Source organism: Zalophus californianus, chromosome 15 (assembly GCF_009762305.2).
Source record: "Zalophus californianus isolate mZalCal1 chromosome 15, mZalCal1.pri.v2, whole genome shotgun sequence".
NCBI classification, from domain to species: domain Eukaryota; kingdom Metazoa; phylum Chordata; class Mammalia; order Carnivora; family Otariidae; genus Zalophus; species Zalophus californianus.
This window is the reverse complement of record NC_045609.1, coordinates 31,861,148-31,885,848: the sequence shown is the minus strand read 5'-3', so window position 1 is coordinate 31,885,848 and position 24,701 is coordinate 31,861,148. Positions and strand designations below refer to the sequence as shown.

Here is a 24,701-nt window from a genome sequence, read left to right as displayed (position 1 = left end):
GGGGGGGCAGAAAAGCAGAAAAAGTAGTTAAAGAGCCCCTTCAAACAGATGTTATCAGGGAAGCAAACAGTCATGGCCATTAAAATTTGTTTAAGAACAAATGAGACATGACAAGTGATTCTCTTCCACGTTAATGTTTTTTATCCCCAGGAAGTTAACTCTGGTACCCTACACTAAGGGTGGGGAAGGGGTGCAGAGGAGAGTTATCAAACACCCACCACCACTCCTACTTTACTTACGAAGCACAACCTGCAGGGGAAACAATTCACAAGGAAGGAACAGGTAAGCAGGTCTGGCAGGGGAAGAAGGGTGCCCAGGACCTTAGGAAGGATGGAGAACTTACAGACTCCCCACTAATAGACTTCTCACCTTCTTCTGCACTCCCTGAGAAGTGACCTCCTCTTCCCCACGTCAGTTTGGCTCCCTGAGTCACTACCCAGGAAGTTCATAGTGCGCTGTCCCCTGACATCAGAAGTTTAACTCCAGGAGGACAGGGACCCTCTATGACTTCTGTAGACATCCCCAGAGGCCAGCACAGTGCCTGGCACACAGCACATACTCACAGGGTCCCTGCATGAGTGCTGTTCCAATTTCACATAATCTGTATTGAAAAGATGGCCTAAAATGAACTCAATAAATTCCTGCTTGGGGAACTCCAGGGTATACAATTATGTCCTAGGCAAGACACTAAACCTGAGAAAGATTTAAGCCATGCTCTGAGATACCTGTGGATCCTTACAATGCCTAATTTCTCAGGAGTTTTTAGGCAAGCTGCAACTCCAGAAAAATCAACAAAAGCAGTAACAGATAACATTAGAGTAGCTATTGTAACTTTACGTATAGAGTCCTACTATAACTTTATGGTCAGAAGACAATGTCCCACGTCCCCCTTAAATAGATTTAAAAAAATCAGAACCAAACCAGAAGGCAAGCAATTAGTCCAATCCATCAGCCATGAGTTCTAAAGCTGGTGAGATTCCACTGTACCTTTCCAGAGGAGAGGGGGCAGTATACTTACTCTCTGGCTGGAAGACAAAATCATATGCCCAGACTATTAGCAGGGTGCACAGGACACTCCAGGCAATGAGCTGCCAGGGCTCATACTTGGTGCAATGTCCATTTACATAATTCTTGGCCTTTGTGCAATATACTTCCAAAATCTCAAAGTAGGGCTCAAAAGCCTTCTAGAAATACAAGAGAAAAAGAGAAACATGACATTCAGAGAGAGAAAAGTCTGTTCTTCGTTTGTTCCTCAGCTCTCATTTTTCAAGGGCAAGGCCACTCATGATCTGGCCCCACCCCAGCAATAATCTTATCTTCCTCCACCGTCCTCAAAGCTTCTGCTCCAGTGGTACACTGCCCCTTCGAGTCAGGTGGACTTTGACAAGGTTTTTGATCTTCTGCCCAGTCTATAAAATAGAAGGTTCATCTGGATCATCATTTCAGCCCTGAAGCTTTGCTGTGAGTACAGTATTCATCACCCCACTCTCTTAACTCTTACCCTCCTTCTCTACTCTATTTGAATCTTTCCCATCCTCTAACCCAGGGGTCAGCTGATTTGTTTCTGTAACAGTCCCGAGAGGAAATGTCTCAGGCATCACAGACCAGCTGGTCTCTGTTACAAGGACCAACTCTGCTTCTGCAGCACAACCGCTGCCCCAGACAGTGGGAAACCAATGACCGTGGCCATGTTCCAACAAGTTAATTATAGATGCTCAAATCTATATTGCACAGAATTTCCCATATCACAAAATATTCTTTTTATGAAAACAATTTTAACAATGTAAAATAACATGCTTAGCTCATAGGCTGTACAGAAACAGGCAGCAGGCCAGAGGTGGCCCATGGGCCACAGTCTGCCGATCTCTGTTCTCACGCACAGCTTGACTAACAAACACCTAGAGCCGGACGCCATATCTTATCACTATGTGTATCCCTCACAATAGCCAGCACAAGCAAGAAAAAAGTCCCCTCCCCTGATCATCTACCAGACTACCCCACTCATGAGAATGAATCTCTCCCATTAAACTCTCCTCAAGTCTCCCCTTGTGCCTCCCCACTGAGCCTAGCAGCAGGTGGCCTGCACTCAGCCTACTCAGCTGTTTTTACCTCTCTCACTCCATGCTTGAGTCCTTGAAAGCTGATCAGACCTGAATCATCGCTGCAAGCCCTCACGGTGGCGGCACAAAACAGTTTCATCTGATAGTTTGTTCCTCACTCACTTATTCAGTGTTTACTAAGCATCCCCAGTGGTTAAGGCATAAAGATGGGGGAGCCCTAAGGTAAACACCACAAGTTTTTGCCCTCACTGAGCTTACAATCTAATGGGAAAGGTGTGTGTGGGGGGGTGGGGTGGGAAGGATGGGGGGGTGAGATGGACATTGGGGAGGGTATGTGCTATGGTGAGTGCTGTGAATTGTGTTAAGACTGTTGAATCACAGACCTGTACCTCTGAAACAAATAATAAATTATATGTTAAAAAAAAAAGTAGGGAAAAAAGAAGGGGGGGAATCGGAGGGGGAGACGAACCATGAGATACTATGGACTCTGAAAAACAAACTGAGGGTTCTAGAGGGGAGGGGGGATGGGTTAGCCCGGTGATGGGTATTAAGGAGGGCACATATTGTATGGAGCACTGGGTGTTATACACAAACAATGAATCACGGAACACTGCATCAAAAACTAATGATGTAACGTATGGTGACTAACATAACATAATAAAATTAAATTAAAAAAAAAAACCTTTTTGGAGGTGGCATAAACAGGGTTTGCTAACTTCATAGATATAGGAAGTATAGAGTGGGAAGAATAATTCCAAATGTTCAAGTTTAAGTCTGAGAGAGTAGGTGAGTGGTGTCACCACCAACCCCAGCAGACTACAAGAGGAAAAAAAAAAAGTCATAACCGGGAAGAGAGAAGAAGAGCTGTAAATGCATAAGAAAAGTCTGGGAATGGCAAAAAAGTTCTGTGTGGTGAGAGCAGCGATGGGGACAGGGAGCTATGTGCTAGACCCCCAGCACACCGTGCGTGCTCCATGAACACCGGACGGTAGTGGCAACCGAGCATGTGCGTGAACACATCAGTCAGAGAATGGAGGCTGGCAGAAGTGCACTAGGTCCAGATTTAAAATGGTCTTAAAAAAGACCATGGAGGGCGCCTGGGTGGCTCAGTTGGTTAAGCGACTGCCTTCGGCTCAGGTCATGATCCTGGAGTCCCGGGATCGAGTCCCGCATCGGGCTCCCTGCTCAGCAGGGAGTCTGCTTCTCCCTCTGACCCTCTTCCCTCTCGTGCTCTCTATCTCTCATTCTCTCTCTCTCAAATAAATAAATAAAATCTTTAAAAAAAAAAAAAAAGACCATGGAGAGGGCGCCTGGGTGGCTCAGTTGGTTGGGCGACTGCCTTCGGCTCAGGTCATGATCCTGGAGTCCCGGGATCGAGTCCCACATTGGGAATCCCTGCTCAGCGGGGAGTCTGCTTCTCCCTCTGACCCTCCCCCCTCTCATGTGCTCTCTCTCTTTCTCTCAGATAAATAAATAAAATCTTAAAAAAAAAAAAGACCATGGAGAGTGGGAATATAATTTGAAAGGCACTTTTCGTAAAGCAATTTGTCAGTGTCTACTGACGTTTTAAACGTACATTCATTTTGACCCAGATATTCCACTTTTTGGTATCTACATGCTTTTCAATGTGTACAAAGAGGTTCAAGGATATTCATTTCAGTCTTCTTTTTAACAGTGAAATACAAATATCACAAATGTCCATTCAAGGACGAACGTTTAAATAATCTATAATACACACACTTTATGTAGTCACACTACGCAGCATTTAAAAAAAGACAGATCTAAATGAACTACATAGAAAAATTTCCAGAACATAGTGTTGATTGTAAAAAAAAAAAAAGCAAATTGCAGAACAACAGAAAACAAAAGGTTATTAATCAGGAGAGTCCTTTTTTTTTTTTTTAAAAGATAACTTGATGAGAGATGAAGGAAAGGAGGACAGAGGTCAGAAACACAAATTTCAGTTAAGAGGACTGCTGAGGGCGCCTGGGGGGCTCAGTCGGTTGAGCGACTGCCTTCGGCTCAGGTCATGGTCCTGGAGTCTCGGGATAGAGTGCCGCATCGGTCTCCCTTTTTCTTTTAACTTTTCTGCCAAGAGAATTTTCTTCAATAGTTCTTTTACCCTTTTAATAATATCTTCCCCATCTCCTATCAGGTAGAGTTAGACAGGCCTTAGTGGTCTCTCTTAGCACTTTACTTAAATATTTTTTTTAAAAAAAGATTTTATTTATTTGAGAGAGCGAGCGAGCATGATTCGGGGGGTGGGCAGGCAGTGGGAGAGGGAGAAACAGGTTCTCTGCTGAGTAGGGAGCCGGACACAGGGCTAGATCCCAGTAGCCTGGGATCATGACCTGAGCCGAAGGCAGACGCTTAACAACTGAGCCACCCAGGTGCCCCTACCTGGTTAATTTTAAAACCACTTATGAAGGAAGAGAAAGGGAGATTCTGAGATAAAGATAATGATACTGGTTTGAGTTATGTTCCTGTTGGATACCTACCTGCAGTGTTCTAGCAGAAGTATGAAAGCTTAGGAGGACAGGCACTCAATGAATGTTTATTGAAAACTTTTTTTTTAAAGCTTTTATTTATTTGACAGAGAGAGACACAGAGAGAGAGGGAACATAAGCAGGGGGAGTGGAAGAGGGAGAAGCAGGCTTCCCGCCGGGCAGGGAGCCCGATGCAAGGCTCGAACCCAGGACCCTGGGATCATGACCCGAGCCGAAGGCAGATGCTTAACGACTGAGCCACCCAGGAGCCTCTGCTGAAAACATTTCTATCCTTAGCAATTAGGCTGCAGTATAAGGTCATTAACATCAGGCAAGTGCTCGGTTCCCAAGAGGGCTATCCACGGAAACACAGCTTATCTGCAACCCCCTCATAGTTCTTAGCCATTCCCCAGAGCCCACTGTTGCTATCAACAACCTCAAGCCTGCACAGCAGTGACAGCGCCGGTCAGGACCTGGGGAAGACCAGAGGCGTCTACCTATCATCAGAGGTGTGTCATGATTTCCATCATTATAAAGAATCTTCTAGTGTTAAGGCTAGGATCAAACCAAATGTTTAATAGTGTATATGGGGGGGGCACCTGGGTGGCTCAGTCGTTAAGCATCTGCCTTCAGATCAGGTCATGATCCCAGGATCCTGGGCTTGAGCCCCGCATCAGGTTCCCTACTCAAGAGGAAAGCCTGCTTCTCCCTCTCCCACTCCCTCTGCTTGTGTTCCCTCTCTCACTATGTCCCTCTGTCAAATAACTAAAATCTTAAAAAAAAAAAAAAGTGTATATGGGGTGCCTGGTTGGCTCAGTCAGCAGAGCACTGCAACTCTCAATCTCAGGGTCATGAGTTCAAGCCCCACACTGGGCAGGGAGCCTACTTTAAAAAAATAATAATAAATGAATGAATGAATAATGTATACGAATGGGATGACAGAAGAAATAATCATGCAGATTAGCTTTTCCTCCGGTGATACTAGTTCCTAGCTCACCCAGAAAATAGAGCTTACCTAGGTCAAAAGATGCCTGTAGATATTATCAATTTTTCATAGCACATAACAAAAATATAACTAGTATCAGGGAGAGAGCAAACAGTCAGCAAATGCAAACTGTGTTAATTTCTACAAAGCCTATTAAGATATGAAGGCATTCCTTGATAACATTTATAAAATTACATTCAGCGAGTATTTCCTTGGTAATTGCTCTAAGAAGATAATGGGAGTCCTTAAATTCCAAGTCCTTAAATCTATCTCCTTAGGAAGAGATCTATTTCTATATTCTCCTTCTCCAAAGACAGAATGTCACTGGCCTTGGATAGGACCTACAAAGCTGTTTGTGTAGACAACTAGATGGTCACAGAAATTACATGTCCTGGCCTCAGCCCAAGGTCCTTCTGGTTACTACAAACAACCTAGGTTCCGTCCCCAGTGAATAAGCACCTCACGGCACTAACAGCTCCCTGCTTTATAGGGCTCCATGGGCTAATGCATGCTATCTCCTTGGAAAAAAGGATAAGGCAGCTCCTTGGGGAGGCAAGGAGCCTTGGGGCCTGATGAAACACCACAGCCCTAGAGAAGCATACAATCCCAATGCTGAAGGGAACCCTAGAGATCAAGCCCATATTCACAGTTCACAAACAGAGGCCCCGCGGTGAGACAGCCTCGCTAAGCCCAGGCCTCTGACTCAGGGTTCGGGGTTCTTTCCATCCTTCATTCTAAGCGTCCACGGGTGGAGGGTCACTTAACACATTACCATCCAGTGCCATCCCAAGAGTTTCCTTCTCACAATTTACGTTTTTGGCAGAATCTACCCTGAATATACATACAGTTCAGAACAAACTAAAACTGGAGAGGTAGGTCATGACTACAGAGACAGAAACAGCACAAGAACGTAATAGTATTATAATGACTACTTCCCACCATGTCTTCCTGCTTACAGAAATACATTTTTTTGGTCTATATACACCTACATATATATTAATAGTTAATACTAAGGCTTTTATTTATTTCAACCTAATCCACATACTGTCTCTGGAAACACAAGAACCAAAAACGGTCACCTGTGAAGGCCACTAGCTTGTCATGCCCCTCCAGGCAAATTATTTCACCAATGTGTGCCTCCACGCTTCATCTAGAGGGACGCAGGATAACAGTCACACAAGAAATAAATTGTGTCTGGGTAGACGTGTACCTGCGGGTGTGTGTGGGTACGTGTGGGCACGGATCTCCAACCCTTAACAGAGCGGTTTTGGTAAAATTTCCACAAGTAAAGCATTCCTTCCTCCATATCAGATTGGGACTGTATTCCTCTGGAGGAAAACCAAAACAAAACACTTTGCCCACGGAATATATATAAAATGATGACAAAGAATACCGTAAATCTTTTTAAAGTACAGTATTAAAATAGAAAAGAAAAACCTCAGTAATACAAAGATTTGAAATAGTAACTACTTTAAGGAGCTACTGTCAAGTAAAGATGAGTAAACTAACCCGCCTTTTTCTTCTTATTCATTTCCATTTCCCATCTAATGATTAAGTTTTAACTGATGCCTACAAGACATCAAAATAATAATCCTAATCATTATTAGACAAAAGGCGGCTGCGAGGGTTTATGGGAATTTAGTGGCCCTCTTAGTCCCAATCATATCGCACCCTTCCAATCCCCAAATCTCTTCAAGGGAGCAAGACACTTTCATAAGAAGTCTACAAATTCTGTAAATTTGGGACATGTTACTTTTTATTTTTTTTAGAGAGGGAGGAGGAGATGGGAAGGGGCAGAGGGAGAGGGAGAGATAGAACCCCAAGCAGGCTCCACGCCCAGCATGCAGCCTGATGCGGGCCTCGATCTCACGACCCTGAGATCATGACTTGAGCCCAAATCAAGAGTCATATGCTTAACCGACTGAGCCACCCAGGCGCCCCTGCATGTTACTTTTTAGACCATGGGGTTTCGTACTTTTCCCTTTTTTTTTTTAAAGATTTTATTTATTTATTTGAGAGAGAGAGAGAGAGAGACAGGGCACGAGCAGGGGGAGGGGCAGAGGGAGAGGGAAAAGCAGACTCCCTGTTGAGCAGGGAGCCTGATGCAGGGGCTCTATCCCAGGACCCTGGGACCATGACTTGAGCCAAAGGCAGACGCTTAGCTGACTGAGCCACTGAGGTGCCACCGGTTTCACACTTTTCCAGCCCAGACCCGCGGAAGCGTATTTTACAACCATCCAGTACACACTGCAACAGAGAGACATGAAACCAAAACAAAGGTTTCCAAAATAAAACCTACCACCTCATTACTTGTGATGCATGTACATTTTTTTCTCTATTTCCTCGTTCTTTTAAATGTCCCAACCACTAAATTGATTCTGCCTCCCTCTGAATGGATCACGACCTTCAGGTTTAAAAGCCTCACTGTGATCTACTCCTGGCTTCTTTAAATGCAGAATGTAATGCAGCCAAGGGTGTTAACACGGAGGCATTTTGCACTCCACACAATCTCAGGGCTTTTTGCACTTAAGATTTATTCTCTTAACATTTTTGTGAGGCCGGGATTGTGATGTCATGAGGGAACGGTCGGTCGAAGAGATGCAGAATCCTTCCATCACAGGTTCCTTCCCTACTGGTACCAGCCCACAGCTGCTCCCAATGACTGCTAACTCTTTCGGTCCTCAAATCCCTCCACGAGAAAAGATTCCACAGACAAACTTCCCTCGGTGGCACTATATCCACACCCTCCCCCTCCCAAAAAAAACCTCTTTGAAAACTAGGACTGCACCTGACCAACTGCCAATTAGGCAGTGATATTTCTTCCACAGCGATTTTCTTAAGGAACAACGAATACCAGGAGAAACACTCCCCCAAGAATGAATAGGACTACAAGAGAAAAACCATCTGGCAGACGCTTCCAGAGCCACACTGGATGGTGCTTCCTTCCTCGGAGCTAATACAAATAACAACAATAACAACACAAATAACACCTCGCAGGGCGAACCATCTGTACTCACTTTATTCAAGAGCCAGGGCGTCTCAGCTCAGGCGACCCCAGCGCCGCCTCCCCCACTTCCTGAGCAGATCTCGGGGCAATGCTGCCTCCGCTACACACGTGCCCACTGCTCTTTACGTTTTCTGCCACATGACAATTATTTTCTGAGCACCTACTACACACATGGTGCTATTTTATAGGGGTCAGAGATCACCCGTTTGTTTCACTTAAAACTGTCTCTTCCCTTCAAAACTCAAAGACTGGGTGACCCCCTGATCACAGAGGGAATAAAATGAAGAAGGAGAAGGCCAGAGGGGCCGTGATAAACATGCACAGGAAAGGGTGAAGCACTTAAAGGCATTAACTCATTTGTAGAGAATACATGGTGGTATTTATTTATTTATTTATTTTTATTTTAAAGATTTTATTTATTTATTCATGAGAGACAGAGAGAGAGAGGCAGAGGGAGAAGCAGCCTCCCGAGGAGCAGGGAGCCCGATGCGGGACTTGATCCTAGGACCCTGGGACCATGGCCTGAGCCGAAGGTAGACGCTTAACCATCTGAGCCCCCCAGGCGCCCCATGGCGATAGTTACATAACTTAAAATTTTAACCGGCTCTCATGTTATTTTATGTGTACTTTACAACCTCATGAGGTTCTCAGGTTAAGAATGAACGGTCTCGGGCGCCTGGGTGGCTCAGTTGGTTAAGCGACTGCCTTCAGCTCAGGTCATGATCCTGGAGTCCCGGGATCGAGTCCCGCATCGGGCTCCTTGCTCAGAGGGGAGTCTGCTTCTCCCTCTGAGCCTCTTCCCTCTCGTGCTCTCTGTCTCTCATTCTCTCTCTCTCAAATAAATAAATAAAACCTTTAATAAAAAAAAAAAAAAAGAATGAACGGTCTCACGGGGCGCCCGGGTGGCTCAGTCAGTTAAGTGTCTGCCTTTGGCACAGGTCATGATCCCGCGTCCTGAGATTGAGCCCCACGTCAGGCTCCCTGCTCAGCAGGAAGTCTCCTTCTCCTTCTCCCTCTGCTCCTCCCCCTGCTTGTGCTCTCTCTCCAACTCTCTCTCTCACTAATAAATAAATAAAAAAGAATAAACGGTTTAAAAAAAAAGAAGGAATGGTTTCACTTCATAGGTGGTAAAAACTGAAATCAAGAAAGGTTAAGTTTGCTCTACAGCAAAGTAATAAGGGGCAAAGTCAGGACTAAAACACAGGACTTCACACACTCAGAGTTGAATTCCAAGATATCCTGAACCATCTCTTAGGGCTACACAACATTAACATACCTAAACATTAACTGGAAGAGTATGACCTAAAAGAAGAGTAGTCAAGAAAACCAAAACGCTGTGAGGCCAAGCAGAGGAACCAACAAGTTATTCCAATGTACGTTCTCCTTCCTGATCCTCCCACATCAAAGAAAATCAGGCTAAAGATCAAAGAAAAACATTCCCACTGTCAGAATGGTTGACTCTACCAATAACTTCTGAACAGAGACATGGATTCCTTGCCAAAGAAAATGTAGCAATTTTGCTCAGTTGATCATGACCCAGCACAAAGCCTACTAAGGTTTTCTGGTCAAAACTAAAGTGCCCACGAACTACTTTCCCTAGTTTTCTTCGGCTACCATCCCAACTTGGGCCCATCAAAACGCTTGCTCATCCAAATGAGGACTGCCGGCCACAACAGAGACCTGGGTTCAAGTGTAAGTCTGTCACTCACGGGGGTAAAGGAAGGAAAAATTCAGAACAGTGATTCCTAACAATATCACTGTGGAGTCATTGTGAAATTGGGCTTCTGGGAAAGCTACCTTTCTACAAAAGGTTCAGCTTCCTATCACAGCACAATGACTTCTTTGCATTTCCAGTATGCCTCAATTCAGGTTATTTCTCAAGAGTCAATTAGGGCCAAACGGCTTTAACCAATTGCACTGTGAGTTAACTCATCCCAGAGGCAGAGCGCTCAACCCTGGTGCGGGAGAATAACCAAGTAATTGTCTTCATACTTGACCTCCCTTATGGTACCAAGGGGCTGATAAGAAGACAAACAACAGAGGCACCTGGGTGGCTCAGTCGTTAAGCATCTGCCTTCGGCTCAAGTCATGGTCCCAGGGTCCTGGGATCGAGCCCCGCATCGGGCTCCCTGCTCGGCAGGAAGCCTGCTTCTCCCTCTCCCACTCCCCCCTGCTTGTGTTCCCTCTCTCGCTGTGCCTCTCTCAAATAAATAAATTAAAAAAAAAAGAATACAAACAACAGCAAAGGCATAATTTTTATATCTCCTACAACACCTTCAACACGGCAGGGACGCAACGTTTATTTATTCAACTAAAGTGAAATCATTATAATACTGCACACACTTAGGACTGCTCTGTAAGATCCTAGGGAAGATTCTGCCTCGCCTCTCCCACATCTCTCCTGGTGGCAGTGGCTCGAACCCGCAGAGGACAATGGCTGGTATTTGTAACCAGACTGCACACATCGGCACCGTTCAGATGAACTCACAAGATATATCAGGTCATCGGCCGCCAGAGCCAACAGGGAGGTTAAAGACCAGTACATGACCACTCTCCGTCCCTCACAGAGGAACACAATGAAGCCCCAAGGTCACACAGCTTCCCCATACATTTCTTTCGTAGAATAATTGACTTAACACATTCCTGAGACTCAATCACCAAACTTAGTGGCTATCCATCTTTTAGATGAGGGATAAACATCTCCAAGCGTTCCTGGAAGTGTCACTGAGGGCCCAGCCACGTCAGTCCACAAGACCAACTCATTGCTCCAGGCTCCTATTTATTCTTAAGCCAAATACTAATGAAAATCAAAATCTCCCACCCTGCGGTGCTGCAGAGAAAAAGCGGTTTGTTTTCCTCCTCCTTCCACTTTCTTTACATCTGATACAACTACACACTTCACCACTCAGTAGTTTTTCCCAAAGAGCCAGAAATCTGAGCTTTGAAGCAGGAGTGGGCTGCTGAGGAAAAGAAGACCTGTCTTACCGAGTTTACCCACTGCCTTAATGTCTTAAGATCAGATGGTACTTAAAGCCTGGGACTCAGGGTAAGGAGTGGAGCTAAAATACAGAAGACGCCAAAGAGTTAATGTAGTCACTCTTACTCCACTTCTGCCCTAAAAACAGAGAAAACAAAGCAAATTAAATCTGGTTCTCTTTCATATCACATTCCACAGAACTTCAAAGTGCAAAATAAACAGGTAAGAAAACACGATTGTTTTTAGAACCTTAAAAGGCATTCAAGTTTATCAGCAAAACCAGATCACAAGCCCAAAGGAAAAACTCCCTTGGGTCATTAAAGAAGTAAGAACTGAGCAACAAAACCAGTCATTTGACTGCATTACAGAAATGTTAGAAGAGACTGAATCATCATTTCTTAGGTGGTAAAGACGAAACCATATACTTCCTCCAAAATTCCACTATGTGCATTAAGTTCATCTCAACGAGCTTAACGGTCCATGTTTTCCCTTCTAGCCACGCCTCAAGAGTCAGAGGTATAGCTCAGTATTACTCCACAAACATTTACCAAGTCTAATTGCTCTATGCTTAGCCCCAGAGTATTCGGGCAAAGCACCTGACCATCACTGAGACATAATCTTGGCCTCAGAAAGGGGACAGATGTGCAGTGTTAGAAGTGTACCCACGGAAAATCAAAGCTTCTAAGTTCATAAACGCTGACAGCCCTAAACACTGCCAAACAGGTGCGTAAATTCTGTATTTATTTACTGGTGGGCAGGGCAAGACACCGAGTGAAGACTGACACGGATTCTGTCACTGAAGACTCAGAGCCCTTCTCTCCTGTGACACATCAAGAAAGGCACCCTGTGAACTTCAACCAGGAGAGAACGCTGACATGCAGGAAACCAAGTTCAGTAAGCAGAGGAACAGGCTGGTGGGACGCTGAGGTAAGAGCAATTACAGGTAACAGCAATTACATTCTCACCCAAAGGCAAGGGGGGGGGGCGGGGGGGGAAGGTCTACTCAAACTTGACAGCTATGAACTCCCAGAGCCTCTTAACGGTAAGTAGCTAAATGTGCACATACACAGAAGCTACCTTTCAAAGTACAAAAGGAGTTCACTATCCTCTGGGCAATTAATGGGAACTCCTTAATATTACAAGCAAGGACCAGCAGAAATAATCCCGTATTCTTCACACACAAAGGGGAAGTCTTGACTGCCCTGAGCATACCGCAGCTGGGGAAGAAGTCATATGGGCTTCTCCCTTCCCGTCCTTACTTCCTAATAGGATTTCTACCTTCGTCACCTAGTTCAAATACCTATACTTTCCAAATTATATTTATAGAAATCTCCATTTCAATCGTCATACTGCTATTAGAGATAAGAAACACTGAATGTGTGCCGGGAAGTGTAACCTAAGTTAAGTTGCAAAGGCTACTTCTCTGGAGATTTCCAACATGTAATCTTACTCAAAAGCACAAACCAAAGACCCATCCCTGGGTCTCTGACGGGCCATCAACTGATATAAACACCCTCTGGAAAATCTGCCTTCAAAAATCTAGTCACAGAGGAGCTACTTTTTTAAAACTGAAGAAGGGTCTAAATTTAACATTAACACTCAGAAAAGTTTCTGACTTTTTTGATAATCTGTTGAAAGTGCAGAAGAAGATATGTGTTTCCAATGGAAAATTATACATTATCTAAGGCCTCCCTCTTGGTTACCTGATTTTGACTATAAGGAAATTATTGTACAACTCTATAAGTTGTATATAATTACAGCAATTCAAACTATCCTTCATCTATAAACATGTAAAATTTGCCAGGTCTGGTAATGGTTCAAGTGACTTCCCTCTCCACTAGGGAAGAAACCAGTTTGGGTGCTGTTTACGTATTCATTTTAATATTCCTGATCTATAAATGTGTCTGCTCTTTGGACCTTTCCTCTGAACTGGTTTCCTCATTATAAGCAAAATAAAAATTTTAATGTGTGTTCATTTTATATTGTATCGGCATCATGATTTGACCTTTCTTGAAAATTATCTTTTAACAAAGGCTAAAACCTGTAGGTCCCCAAACGCCCCCACCAAAAAATGTCTGGGAACACCAAACTGCAAATAATTACAAAGGGTTTGGGACATCCTGAAGGCCAGTCACTGGGGTCCATATTCCCCAGGTTAATAAACCCCTCTTCAAAATGAATCATAGAAGTAGCTTTAATATGACAAAGTATCCTATTATATGTAGAGTAAACCCAAGCCCCCTATGTTGCCTATAGGTGAGAACTATTATCCATCACTTAAAATTCTCCAGGAAAAAAGCCTTATGACTATAATAAAAAGGAATGAAATTTTGATCCAAGCTACAATATGGATGAACCTTCAAAACATCATGCTAAGTGAAAAAAGCTAATCACAAAAGACCAGACACTATAGGATTCCATTTATATGAAGTGTTCTGAAGAAGGAAATCTACAGACAAAAAGTAGTTTGGGGGTCACCTACAGCCGGGGGACTTGGAGGACATAAGGAAGTGACTGCTGAGACATGGGGTCTCTTCTGAGAATGTTCTAAATTGTGGTATTAGCTGCACAACTCTGTGAACATAGTGAAAACCAATGAAGTGGATGCTTTAAAAAAAAAAAAAAGGCATTATAACCCAGCAGTTTCATTTATGTTCACCAAATGTTCTCTCAGCTAAGACGAACCACCTAAGATTCACAGGCTTTCTTTAAAAAAAGAAACAAGGGGCGCCTGGGTGGCTCAGTTGGTTAAGCGACTGCCTTCGGCTCAGGTCATGATCTCGGGGTCCTGGGATCGAGTCCCGCATCGGGCTCCCTGCTCGGCCGGGAGCCTGCTTCTCTCTCTGCCCCTCTCCCCCGCTCATGCTCTCTCTCTCTCTCTCTCTGTCTGAAATAAATAAACAAAATCTTTAAAATAAAATAAAATAAAATAAAATAAAAAACGAAACAAAACAAACCCCCAAAACCCAAAGGCCTTTCTGAAAAAAAGTTCCCATATGGACTATAAACAGCAGAAACCATGAAGTTCCAGAAAAAGAGAGTAAAGCTTTGGACTCCAAAGGAAAGCAATCCTAAGTATCTAAAAATAACTTAGAAATTTGTAGAGCAATTATGTACAAACTAGACAAAGCAGGTCATTATTGCCTAAAGATATATATTTTTCAGGGTCTATAAGTAGAATTATTAACTGCTAAAATGATGAATTTGTTAAAAAAATGCTTTCTCCCTTGGCAGCTCATAAACACGTACTCCAGCCACTACCAAGGGTACGGGAAAGGGACAGCCAGCTCTGGGTGCTGTTCTGAACCGACACTCATCACCACTCCTGGGGACTCACTGAACGTCACAGACAGCTGTTGGAGCCCTCCAAAGTCTGGACCGGTGATCAGAGACTTCTACTCTAATTTTAGCTCCGTGTGACCTCTGGCCCATGACCGAGCCTCTATGCAGCTGGATTTTGCTCATCTGCAAAAGCAGATGCCATTGTTACAACTCAACAAGAAGTTCACAAGACAAAAAAGATACACTCATCTAGCTACTCACAGGTTGTTGTGAATATTCAGTGCAGTCAGGAAGTAAGAGGTTGACTGCAGATAATAAATGCTTACTAAATATTTGATGAACCTGAATGAGTCTCTTATGATAAACGTTTTCCTTTCCTTTTCAGTAAGCAGCAAGGAAAAGTAAGCTTTGCGATGTCCCAAGCGAAGTCCCATAGGCAGAGCTGGGAGAGGATTTAAGTGGTTTGCTTCCCATGCCTCCGTTGTATGTTCTTACAGACGCCAATAATGAAATACATGCTAATAGTGAGCTCCACCTCCATTTAATAAGACAAACATTAAGTCAACTCTCAGCCTTCAACTATCTAATTCAATCAGAAGGTTGCAAGCGCCCTCTTATCTACAAAACAGGATTATATTGGTTACCTACTCATGTTTACAGATCATAAGCCTGATTTCAGGCATCTGGATAGACTGCTGTTAACTGCTATTGTTAGGACTCTTGGGAAAGCGTTTGAAATCACAAGTTTATCAAAAAGGGCTGCATAGCATACTCCTAGGCCTTTGTCCGCCCCCACTGCAGTGCAGCTAGACAAGAAGCAGGTCCCCATGGCATTCTTGTATTTGGCCTCAAGTCTTTCCTACTAGAATATGAAAACAGAATTTTCTATTTGCCTCAATTGTCTCAGCACCAGTAAGACTGGAACTCAAGATGGTTTTAAAAGGGAATACATCAGTCCTATCTGCCAAAATGCATTTCAAAGGAATACATTTAAATGCTTTCAGAAAAGCCTCCAGAAAAAAAAGGTCTCCCCGGTAAATATACCACAACAGCTGTGTGGATTCCAAAGAGCTCCAGAGGACTACGATTTTACCTTGGAATTCACTGTTACAAATGGTGTTTTACAAATCTAAACTCTGCCCTTAACAGAGAACGAAGGCTGCTCTTTTCCATCAAATGTTTATTAATAGTTAGAGACCAGATAAATAAGAACACAGTAGGCTTTTACTCTCCGGGGGAATTAGAGAAAAGGAAGGACATTTCATACTTTAAAAGTGCCTACCCTACTTCAGGACAGAGCTCTCAATGCTGTCTCCCACGTCTAGTGTGCAGGTAACAGAAATTTAGGATTTGCTGCCTAAAAGCTAAAAGCACAAGTTACACATTAAGAAAACCCCGTAGGAGTATAAATCGGTACAACCACTTGGGAAACCCGTCTGGCAGCGGGCCTCATGACCTGGCAATGCTATGTTTACCCAAAGACATGTTCATTCAAAACAGCCAACAACTAGAAACGCAAATGTTCATCAACTATAGAAGGAATAAACTGCCCTGTTTTATACATGTAAAACCACATAGCTATGGTTTTTAAAACTACTGCTACATAAGAGCATGGCTGAATCTCACAGATTCAGCAAAAAGGACACTCGAAATAAAACATACTGTGTGTTTCCATTTACATGAGGTTCAAAAATCAGCAAAACGAATCTATAGTGAGAAGGATAACCTCTGGGGGTCCAGATGGAAGGGAAGGAAGAACTTGCTGGGAGGCTGGATATTCTTAGTATCTGGGCGGCGAGTACAGTGTATCCCACATGCAAATATTACTGACCTGTATAATTAAGATTCTTGCCCTTTACTGTATGCAAGTTCTATCTCAAAAAAGAAAACTACCTTTTTTCTTTTTTAATTCAAAAGTGATTTTATCCACTGCCTGGGATAATAGGCCACATAAACAACAGTATGCCAGAAAAACGAACCAGGAGGAAGACTGTTCTGCAGTTTCTGCCTATACAATAGGCGTCACTCATTCATTCATCAAACCTTTACAGTTTGCCCATTTCACGACAAGGAGCTCAATTAGCTATATTATATTAAATCAAAACCGCACTATCAGGCTAAAAGTGCAACTTACTAGGTAAGATGTAACAATTTTAAATCTGTATGTACCTAGTAACAAAATCTCAAAATACATACAACAAAATCTAATACAACTACAAGGAGAAATAAATAATTGAGAAAGCATAAGACTGGAAGAGGCACCCACAAAACATGAAATCCAAATAGTTAATGTTCAATGAAAAGGACACTTAACCTCAGGAGTAATCAGGGAATTGCATATGGGAATCAATTAGATTTTACCCTCCTGGAATGGCAAAAAGTATAAAAAGCCTTGTAAGCATCAGGTTTGTCCAACTGTGTAGGAACAAGAACTACTGCTAGGAGTATAAACTGTTATCGACTTCTGCAAAGTTTCTCATCTAGTGAGTTACAATGCAGTGATTCTACTCCCAGGAATAAATCCCAGAAAAACTTACACTGTTGATTACTTCTCATATACAAGAAAGTTCACTACGGTAATGCTCAAAAAAGCCTCAAACTGGAAGCCACCCAAGTGTCCGTCATCATGGATTGGATAAACTGTGGTAGTCATACAGTGAAGTACCGGGCAACCATGAAAATGAATGAACTAAAACTCATAAACTACATGGAATAACATGAATGAATCTCACAAACACGGAGCAACACAGGGAAATCACAAAAAAACTACATATAAATCGATTTACAGCAAGTTAAAAAATGAACAAAACTAGGGACGCCTGGGTGGCTCCGTCGGTAATCGTCTGCCTTCGGCTCAGGTCATGATCCCGGGGTCCTAGGATCGAGTCCCCACATCGGGCTCTTTGCTCAGCAGGAAGCCTGCTTCTCCTTCTCCCTCTGCCTCTGCAGCTCCCCCTGCTTGTGCTCTCGCTCTCTCTCTGATAAATAAATAAATAAAATCTTAAAAAAAAAAAAAGAACAAAACTAAAGGGCCATATACATAGGTGGTAACACTTTTTTTTTTTTTTAACACAGGAAGAGAATGATTATTCCAAAAATCAGGATAGTCATCCCTAGAGGGGAGGAAAGGAGATATAATCAGGGCGAGGCACAAGGGATGAGGGGTAAATATTCTATTTCTTAACCTGGGGATAGAGGTATGACTGTTTTATTGTTATTCTTTAAAATGTAAAATGTAGGTATGTGCTTTATATAACTCTCTCTGTGTAATAAATTTCACATGAAAACATTTTTAATTAAAAAGGAGAGCAAGCCCTTCTCCTTGCCTTTGCTCCTCCTACCAAATAAAACATGAACATAACAGCTCAAGCTCAGGGCAGCTCTCCTGGACCAGGAGAGGACGCACCGCATATGGTGGAACCTCCTCGAAGGCCTAGGAATGACCCTATCAGCCAAGAAGGGTCTACTCTGGCCTTCTCTTACTTTAGAGAAATTCATTTCTACCTTTTCAAAATCTCTGTTACTATAGTTTTTCTTTTATACACAGCCAAACCTAACCCTACCAGATATATCAGTGATCCGGACAAACGGAACACTTTCTACATTTAAAGCTGTCCAACAATGGAAAGAACTCCCCGAGAAAGCACTCTGCACCCACCCCTGGCAGGGCACCGTGGAAAGGATTTCCACACAGCAAGGGAAGTTGGACTGCAGGATTTCTCAATGCCCTTCAGGCAATTAAGATTCTAAGGCTACTTCTGGAAAAAAGCAGCTCGGGCCTTGCCAAAGCTGTGGCAACATTTTGCCTCTGAATCTATCCTTCTGTTATCAGTGAGAACATTCCTTTTCTATAACATTCCATGTTCTATCCGTTCTTCAAGACTCTGCTAACAAGCTATCTTCTCGCTTGTGCCTCTCAGAACTGACTAGACCTCAACTTTAGCATGCTGGTTATCTTCCCTTGGCTCCTCCAGATCCTCTACCCAACCTTCTCCACCTCTCTGTGCCTCACAGGGCTGCCCTCTATGAATTAAATCTCCCAGGCTCCCCTTACTTACCCTCTGGTTTCCAGCTAGGTTTGGCCCATGTAAGGCTCGAGCCTGAGATCAGAGGGTGGGAAAAGACAGGGTCTGAGGTATTTATTCCCCTTGATTCCCTCCCTGCTAGGGTACCGGTTGGCAGTGGCAGCATTCCTACAGGTTACCCTCTCCTCCAGCTAAACTTTCAAGGTTCCAGAAGCTACTCTCTCTTTGCCCACTCAGGCCTAAGAATGATGATGGCTCTTAGCCCTGAGGTGTTTCACCAACTCCTACGGGTCTTCTTAATTCTGCTCAGCTTTGTAAATAGTCCTTTTTTCTCCTCAATCACACTATTGGGTGGTGCCAAGAGATAACTGATATATCCAAACTACTCTTCAGCCTGCACCGTTCCATCTTCCCGGATGCCGATTTCCCCTTACCCCCCAGCATGGTTTTTCTCTTGGTAATTGTGCTCTATATGTTTCCACATATGGACTGATTCACTCTGAATCAATTCCCTATGGAAAATTCTTAATCCCAAAATGATTCCCAGTTCTGCCACCAATGTGTACAAACTGTACGTTTGGGCAAAGCTTAGAAAGCAAATGTTACTAAAAATTCCTGACACACAGACTGCAAAACCAAGCCAAATACTGGGATTTGAGGTTTATCTATTTATAATCCCTCCTTCCTTTAGACCAATGGCTGGAGGAATTATCAGACTTGTTATTATAGTTTTGCTTTACCAGTAAGACTGGAACAATGCCAAATACAGTGCTCATCTTACAAGGGCCATTCAAATGGTTAACAAAATTTTAAAGGTCCTACCAGTCCCAATAAATTTTCCCTTCCTTCTAGACAATCCTACAAATAAAACACCAGATGCAAATACTAGAAATGAGCTTTCAGTGCCCATCTTTTGGCTTACTGCTCAAATCCTATTTGACATTCAGAAAGAAAGCATGCCTGAGAAAGAGTCAAGGCTAAAAGATAAAGCTCTAAGATCTGGAAAGATTCCATTTTGAACTCCCCCCAAAAACCTGAGACAGGCTTATTGTTTCCACATCAAGAGTGCTTCAGAAATGTTGCAAAGAAATCATTTCTTAAGATTTTACTGTGTTACAGAAGATTGTGCTGTATGATGTCCAATATATATATTCCAAAGCAGCAGGCAGTGGTCCCTGGACAAAATAACCCCAAGTAGCACTGTAACAGACCCACTAAACTCTAAGACTCATTCTCTCACCCATATGAATGCAAGGGCTACGCAGATGCTATTCCCTATGTTCAGGAAGCCTACACCAGGGTTTCTCAACCCAAGCACTACTGACATTTTAGGCCACATAATTCTTGGTGGTGGAGTGCTGTGTGCATAGCAGAGCCTGTAGTTGCATTCCTGACCTCTAGCACTTAGTATGGCAACCAAAAATGTCTCCAGACATTGCCAAATGTTCCTGGGGAGCAAAATCACAGCTGAGAACCTTGGCCCTAGATAAACTATCTCTCAAACTCCGCCCAGCACTATCAGAGTGTGTATGATTCACTGGATGAGAAAAGAGAAAAGCCACCCAAAGGAGCAGACTTAGCTTTATAAAATACCCTTTTCTTAAAAGCTCTAAGTGTTTGACAACTTGCAAAGTGACACCATTCCCCAGCACTAGGGAGGAGGAGAACATAGGTGAAAAGAATGGTTGCCAAAGTGGTGAGAAACTGCTAAAAAAAATTTCCAGACCTGAAATCCTTCTGAAAGCATCGCAGGTCTCAGATGAATACTCTCAACCCTTTTATTCTCTCTGAGACACAGGTGGAAAGTATTACGGTTCATGACATAAGTGAGCAAACGGAAAAAGTCAGGCAAACCACCCTTATCAAACGAGGGCAAAGGGAAGGGCAGGCAGGCACCGAAGACTGACAGCCCCAGCTCTGTGGTGTGGAGTACAAGGCTTATCATGTACGGACTCCGGTTCATCTTCATGCTTTAGTGCCACAGGATACCGTCCAGACAAGTAGTTTCCAAACCTATCAACCCCAATGCCCTCTTTTTAGAACAAATATCTTCTATGCCCTTTTATTATTCTGAAACGGAATTCAAAGATCTCTACGAACATAACTTTTACAAATTTCAATATAATGCCCTAACTGCAAGGTACAAGAAGATAAATCAGAAGATCTGTGTAATAAAATATACGTTTTCAGACAAGACCATACTAGAAAACAAAAGCACTCCCCCACACACTTCCAAAGTGCCCCCTCAGAGGGCAGAGGTACCCCGCCCTACACAAACCCTCTCCCATTAGTCACAAAGCTCAGCGACCTCTGTCCCTTATGGGCAATGTGGCCCAGAGGCAGCAACACAAAAGCAGAACAGGAGGGATCTGAAATCAGACTAACCGTAGTTAAAACGCAGCTCCACCACCTCATCGCTGCAGTACCCTCCCTAAGCCTGGTTTTTCACCTACAAAAGATGCCAGCATAGTTTTCAAAGGGTTTTTGCGAAAATTAAATGAATATGTAGAGTATCTATTTCCGCACCTAACATGTAATACCTGCTCAATAAATGTTAGCTGTCAGATTTATGTTATTATTCCTGGATCCAACTTGGATTGTGTCCTAGCTCATGCCCATCTTATTCCCCCAGCAGAAAGGATGGATGATGGGGTATCCATTCATCAGAGATGCTCTAAAAAGGATTCACATACAATTTAAGTAAGAAGTTGCATCACACGGCCTCCAAGATTGCTTCTACTCCTACTTCTGGGGCGCTACAATATACCGCCTGGCACGGAGGTTATTTTTTATTAACTGGGGTCCTTTCTTGCCAGTTAGAGGGCCCAGAACATGTCTTCTGCTTCATACAAAGTAGCTAAAGAATGCAGATAATGACCGTTTACTACCCCCGTTGAGAACCCGGCCCTAACCACTGGTTCTTTACCATCTGGCCTCAAAGAACACAACACCCACAAAGAAGGAATGACAACTTCTCCAGAGAAAGCACCTCAAGGAACACGTACAGAATCCTCAGAGAGTGAGGATTCTCAAGAACCAGTCTTTATTCGTGTGAATTAATCCCTTACACCAACAAGCAAATCAACACCCTCATTTGATACTCTAGATTATCAAATGAGGAAATGAAAACTAATGTGGTGGCCAGAGAAATACTTCAAAACAAAACGATGCCCAAGTTCACATCCTAAATAAAAAAGCAGTGACTGATCACACTGTTCAAGAGAGCCCACAGGCCCAAGAAGTCACAAGCTCATCTCTGGGCATGAAGGTGTAGGCTACTTACACCAGAAATCTTAACTTACATAAACATACTGATCTGTAAGAGGAAAAACAAATTTCCAATCGTTACAAATCATTCTGCATTAACCCTCTAAGGTGCTTATTTCTGCGTAGTATAATTATTGGGGATTGCTTCCTTTCGTTTATGTATAGCTCCCAATTTTTCTAATACGTGGCTCCTGCGATAAGCATTTAAAATCACATAATAAATAAGGCTATTTATTATCTACTGACAATCATGAAATTTGAGGCAAGAAGCTACTTTAGGTGAACTCGTTATCAGGCTCTGTGAATAAGCCAACTATTTACCCAGGTCTCTAAAACCATCCTTGCTCTCTGCCTCAAACCGGAACTAATCACCACTTAGTTTCCTTCTTTATCCGTCCCACAGACCTTATAGGTTTTGCCACTACAGAAAGTCAGGACTGGGTATAAAAAAAAACAAAAAACCCTCACTGCTAGGTTTTTTTGCCAGTTTCCCAGGGACAGCTACCAGCTCTCTGGGATAGTGAGATAAAGAGAGGAAAATGAACTGTTCTGAAATCTGTGTTTTCCCACAAAGAGACATCAGACTCAGAGAAGTAGCTTATCAAAAACAAAATGCTCTTTTTCAAGAGAGCTATTGGAAAGCCATGGGGTCCCCACAATACTCACAATAAAGAGCTTCTATGGAATCATAAATGTCCCAAGAATAAAACCTCATTTTGGTAAACACTCATTTGGCAATGCTGTTCTCCCTGCTCGGCAAAAAAAAAAAGGGGGGGGGGGCAGGGAAAGATCTCCAGAGGAAAAAACAGACTCTACCAAAACAGGCATATTCCTCAGCCCAACAAAAGAACTTAAATTCAAATTAGTTTAACTCAACAAGCATTTGTTAAGCACTTACTATACACAGAGCACCATGACAGTTGTTTATTTATCTCTAAACAAGTAAGACATGATTATGTCTTCTGAGGAATCATAACTCTAGTCTGGGAGACAAACACTTATAAACGAATACATGGCAGACACGGACAAAATTTAATAGAAATTTTAAAACTGTTCTGGTAGTATGGGGAGAGATTAAAATCAATTGCAAGAATTCTGTAAGAGTCTTCATATTCATTAAATACAAATATATTCGTATATTTAATCCAGTCATTTATCCATCCCAAGCAGTAAACCCAAAATAAAAGGTGGCAGAAATGCTCAGCTACCAAAAGCCAGCATCAGAAGTGAGATCTACACACTCAGATCCTTTAGACTAAAAATAAAACTTAAGGGACAAGTGCCTTCTAACAAGGAGGATGTTTGGAAAAGACTCACCAACATCAGAAGGTCCGTACTCGGCATCTTCCTCCCTCAGCCTTCCTCTCGGGGCCTCCCCTCTGCAAAAGGGAACCAGGTCTGTTTACTTCTAAAGCTTTAAACTGTCGCCTCGGCCCGCCTAGAGTCGCTAGAGCAGTCAAGAAATGGTTCTCTCGCTCCTTTGAGAGCTCCGATTTCACTCGCAGAATTGACACTCCACCCCCAGCACCCAGGCCAGCGAATCAGAATCCTGCTGGCACTGTGCTTCCCTCCCACAGCTGACCAAACGAATCCAGACCCAGCCTGCCACCAAGCAAGCCCCCCAGGTAGACACCCGCGGAAACGCCCAGCCCGCCGCCGACCCTGCCGGGAGCCCCGGAGCCCAGCCCACCAACGCAGCAGGGCCGGAGATCGGAAGCCCCGGGCAGCTTAGCCCAGCGTCCAGCCTCCAGAGCCCCGCTGGCCTCGCTCCCGGCTCCATCGCTCCCACCCCGGAGCCCTTCCTCTCTTCGGAAGGATCAGCAGATCCCTGTTCCCCACTCCGCTCCCACCTCCGCGGGAGTGGGGTTTCAGAGCCCGCTCCCGCTCGGGTTCCCCCCCCCCCCGGCTCCCTCTGACCTCGGGGCTCGGCGCGCCCACACTCACCCCGCGCCCCTCGGTCCGCCGGGCCCTCCTTCCTCCCCTCCACTCCCCTGCCCTGCCCACCCTGGAGCCCTCCGCCCCAGCCCGACCCTCCCTTTTCCGGAGCCTCAGCGGCCCTCCTGCACTCCCCTGCCCCGAGTCCGCTTCCCCGCTCCTTCCCTGAGCCTCTCCCTCTCGCCGGCCCCGCTCCTCTTCACCACGCGACCGACTCGCGGGCGGCGGAGCGCGGGCTCCCCCTGCAGCCGCCGCCACCGAGATTGGAGGTCCGACCGCCGGCGGACCCGCCCCTCCCCGCCCGGAAATGGCTCCCCAGCCCCGGCGTGCGCGGCCCCGCCATCGGGCGCGCGCACGCTCCGGGGCGGGGGGCAAGACCCGCCTCCCCTCTGGGCCCCACGGCGCGTGCGCGCCGCCTGCTGGCCAGGCAGGGACCGGCACCCCGGCGGGCCCTCGAGGGAAGGTGGAACCTGCCTGCACCCAACCATCACCAGCTTGCCCTTTACAAAAACCAGCTTACTGGTCACATTTGGTCACTTGGAGCCCTTGAGAGAGTCAGCCTGCCGAGCACTGCACAAACTGATCCAAAGCAACCACGCAAGATGGGTCTCTAAAGAGACCTTTGGGATTTTAATGGGTGACTCAGAGATTTGCCCCCTTCTCTTTCCGGGAGATTT

General features: G+C 44.3%; 1 protein-coding gene across 2 annotated transcripts in view; it reads right to left on the bottom strand.

Moving 5' to 3' along the window:
* SGPL1 (sphingosine-1-phosphate lyase 1) overlaps window positions 1–24,284 on the bottom strand; it is a 55,695-nt gene extending 31,411 nt beyond the window's left edge. The window contains exons 1-3 of one of the 2 annotated variants that reach the window (XM_027596258.2): window positions 24,189–24,284; window positions 23,407–23,468; window positions 1,019–1,184 (exon numbers count right to left, since the gene is read on the bottom strand). In XM_027596258.2, coding sequence (XP_027452059.1) covers window positions 1,019–1,184; window positions 23,407–23,433 — 193 coding nt within the window. In that variant the 5' untranslated portion in view covers window positions 23,434–23,468; window positions 24,189–24,284. Of the gene's footprint in view, window positions 1–1,018; window positions 1,185–23,406; window positions 23,469–24,033; window positions 24,053–24,188 lie in introns of those variants that run through there. The other variant, XM_027596261.2, reaches the window with a different exon arrangement.
* Window positions 24,285–24,701: the final 417 nt, after the last annotated feature.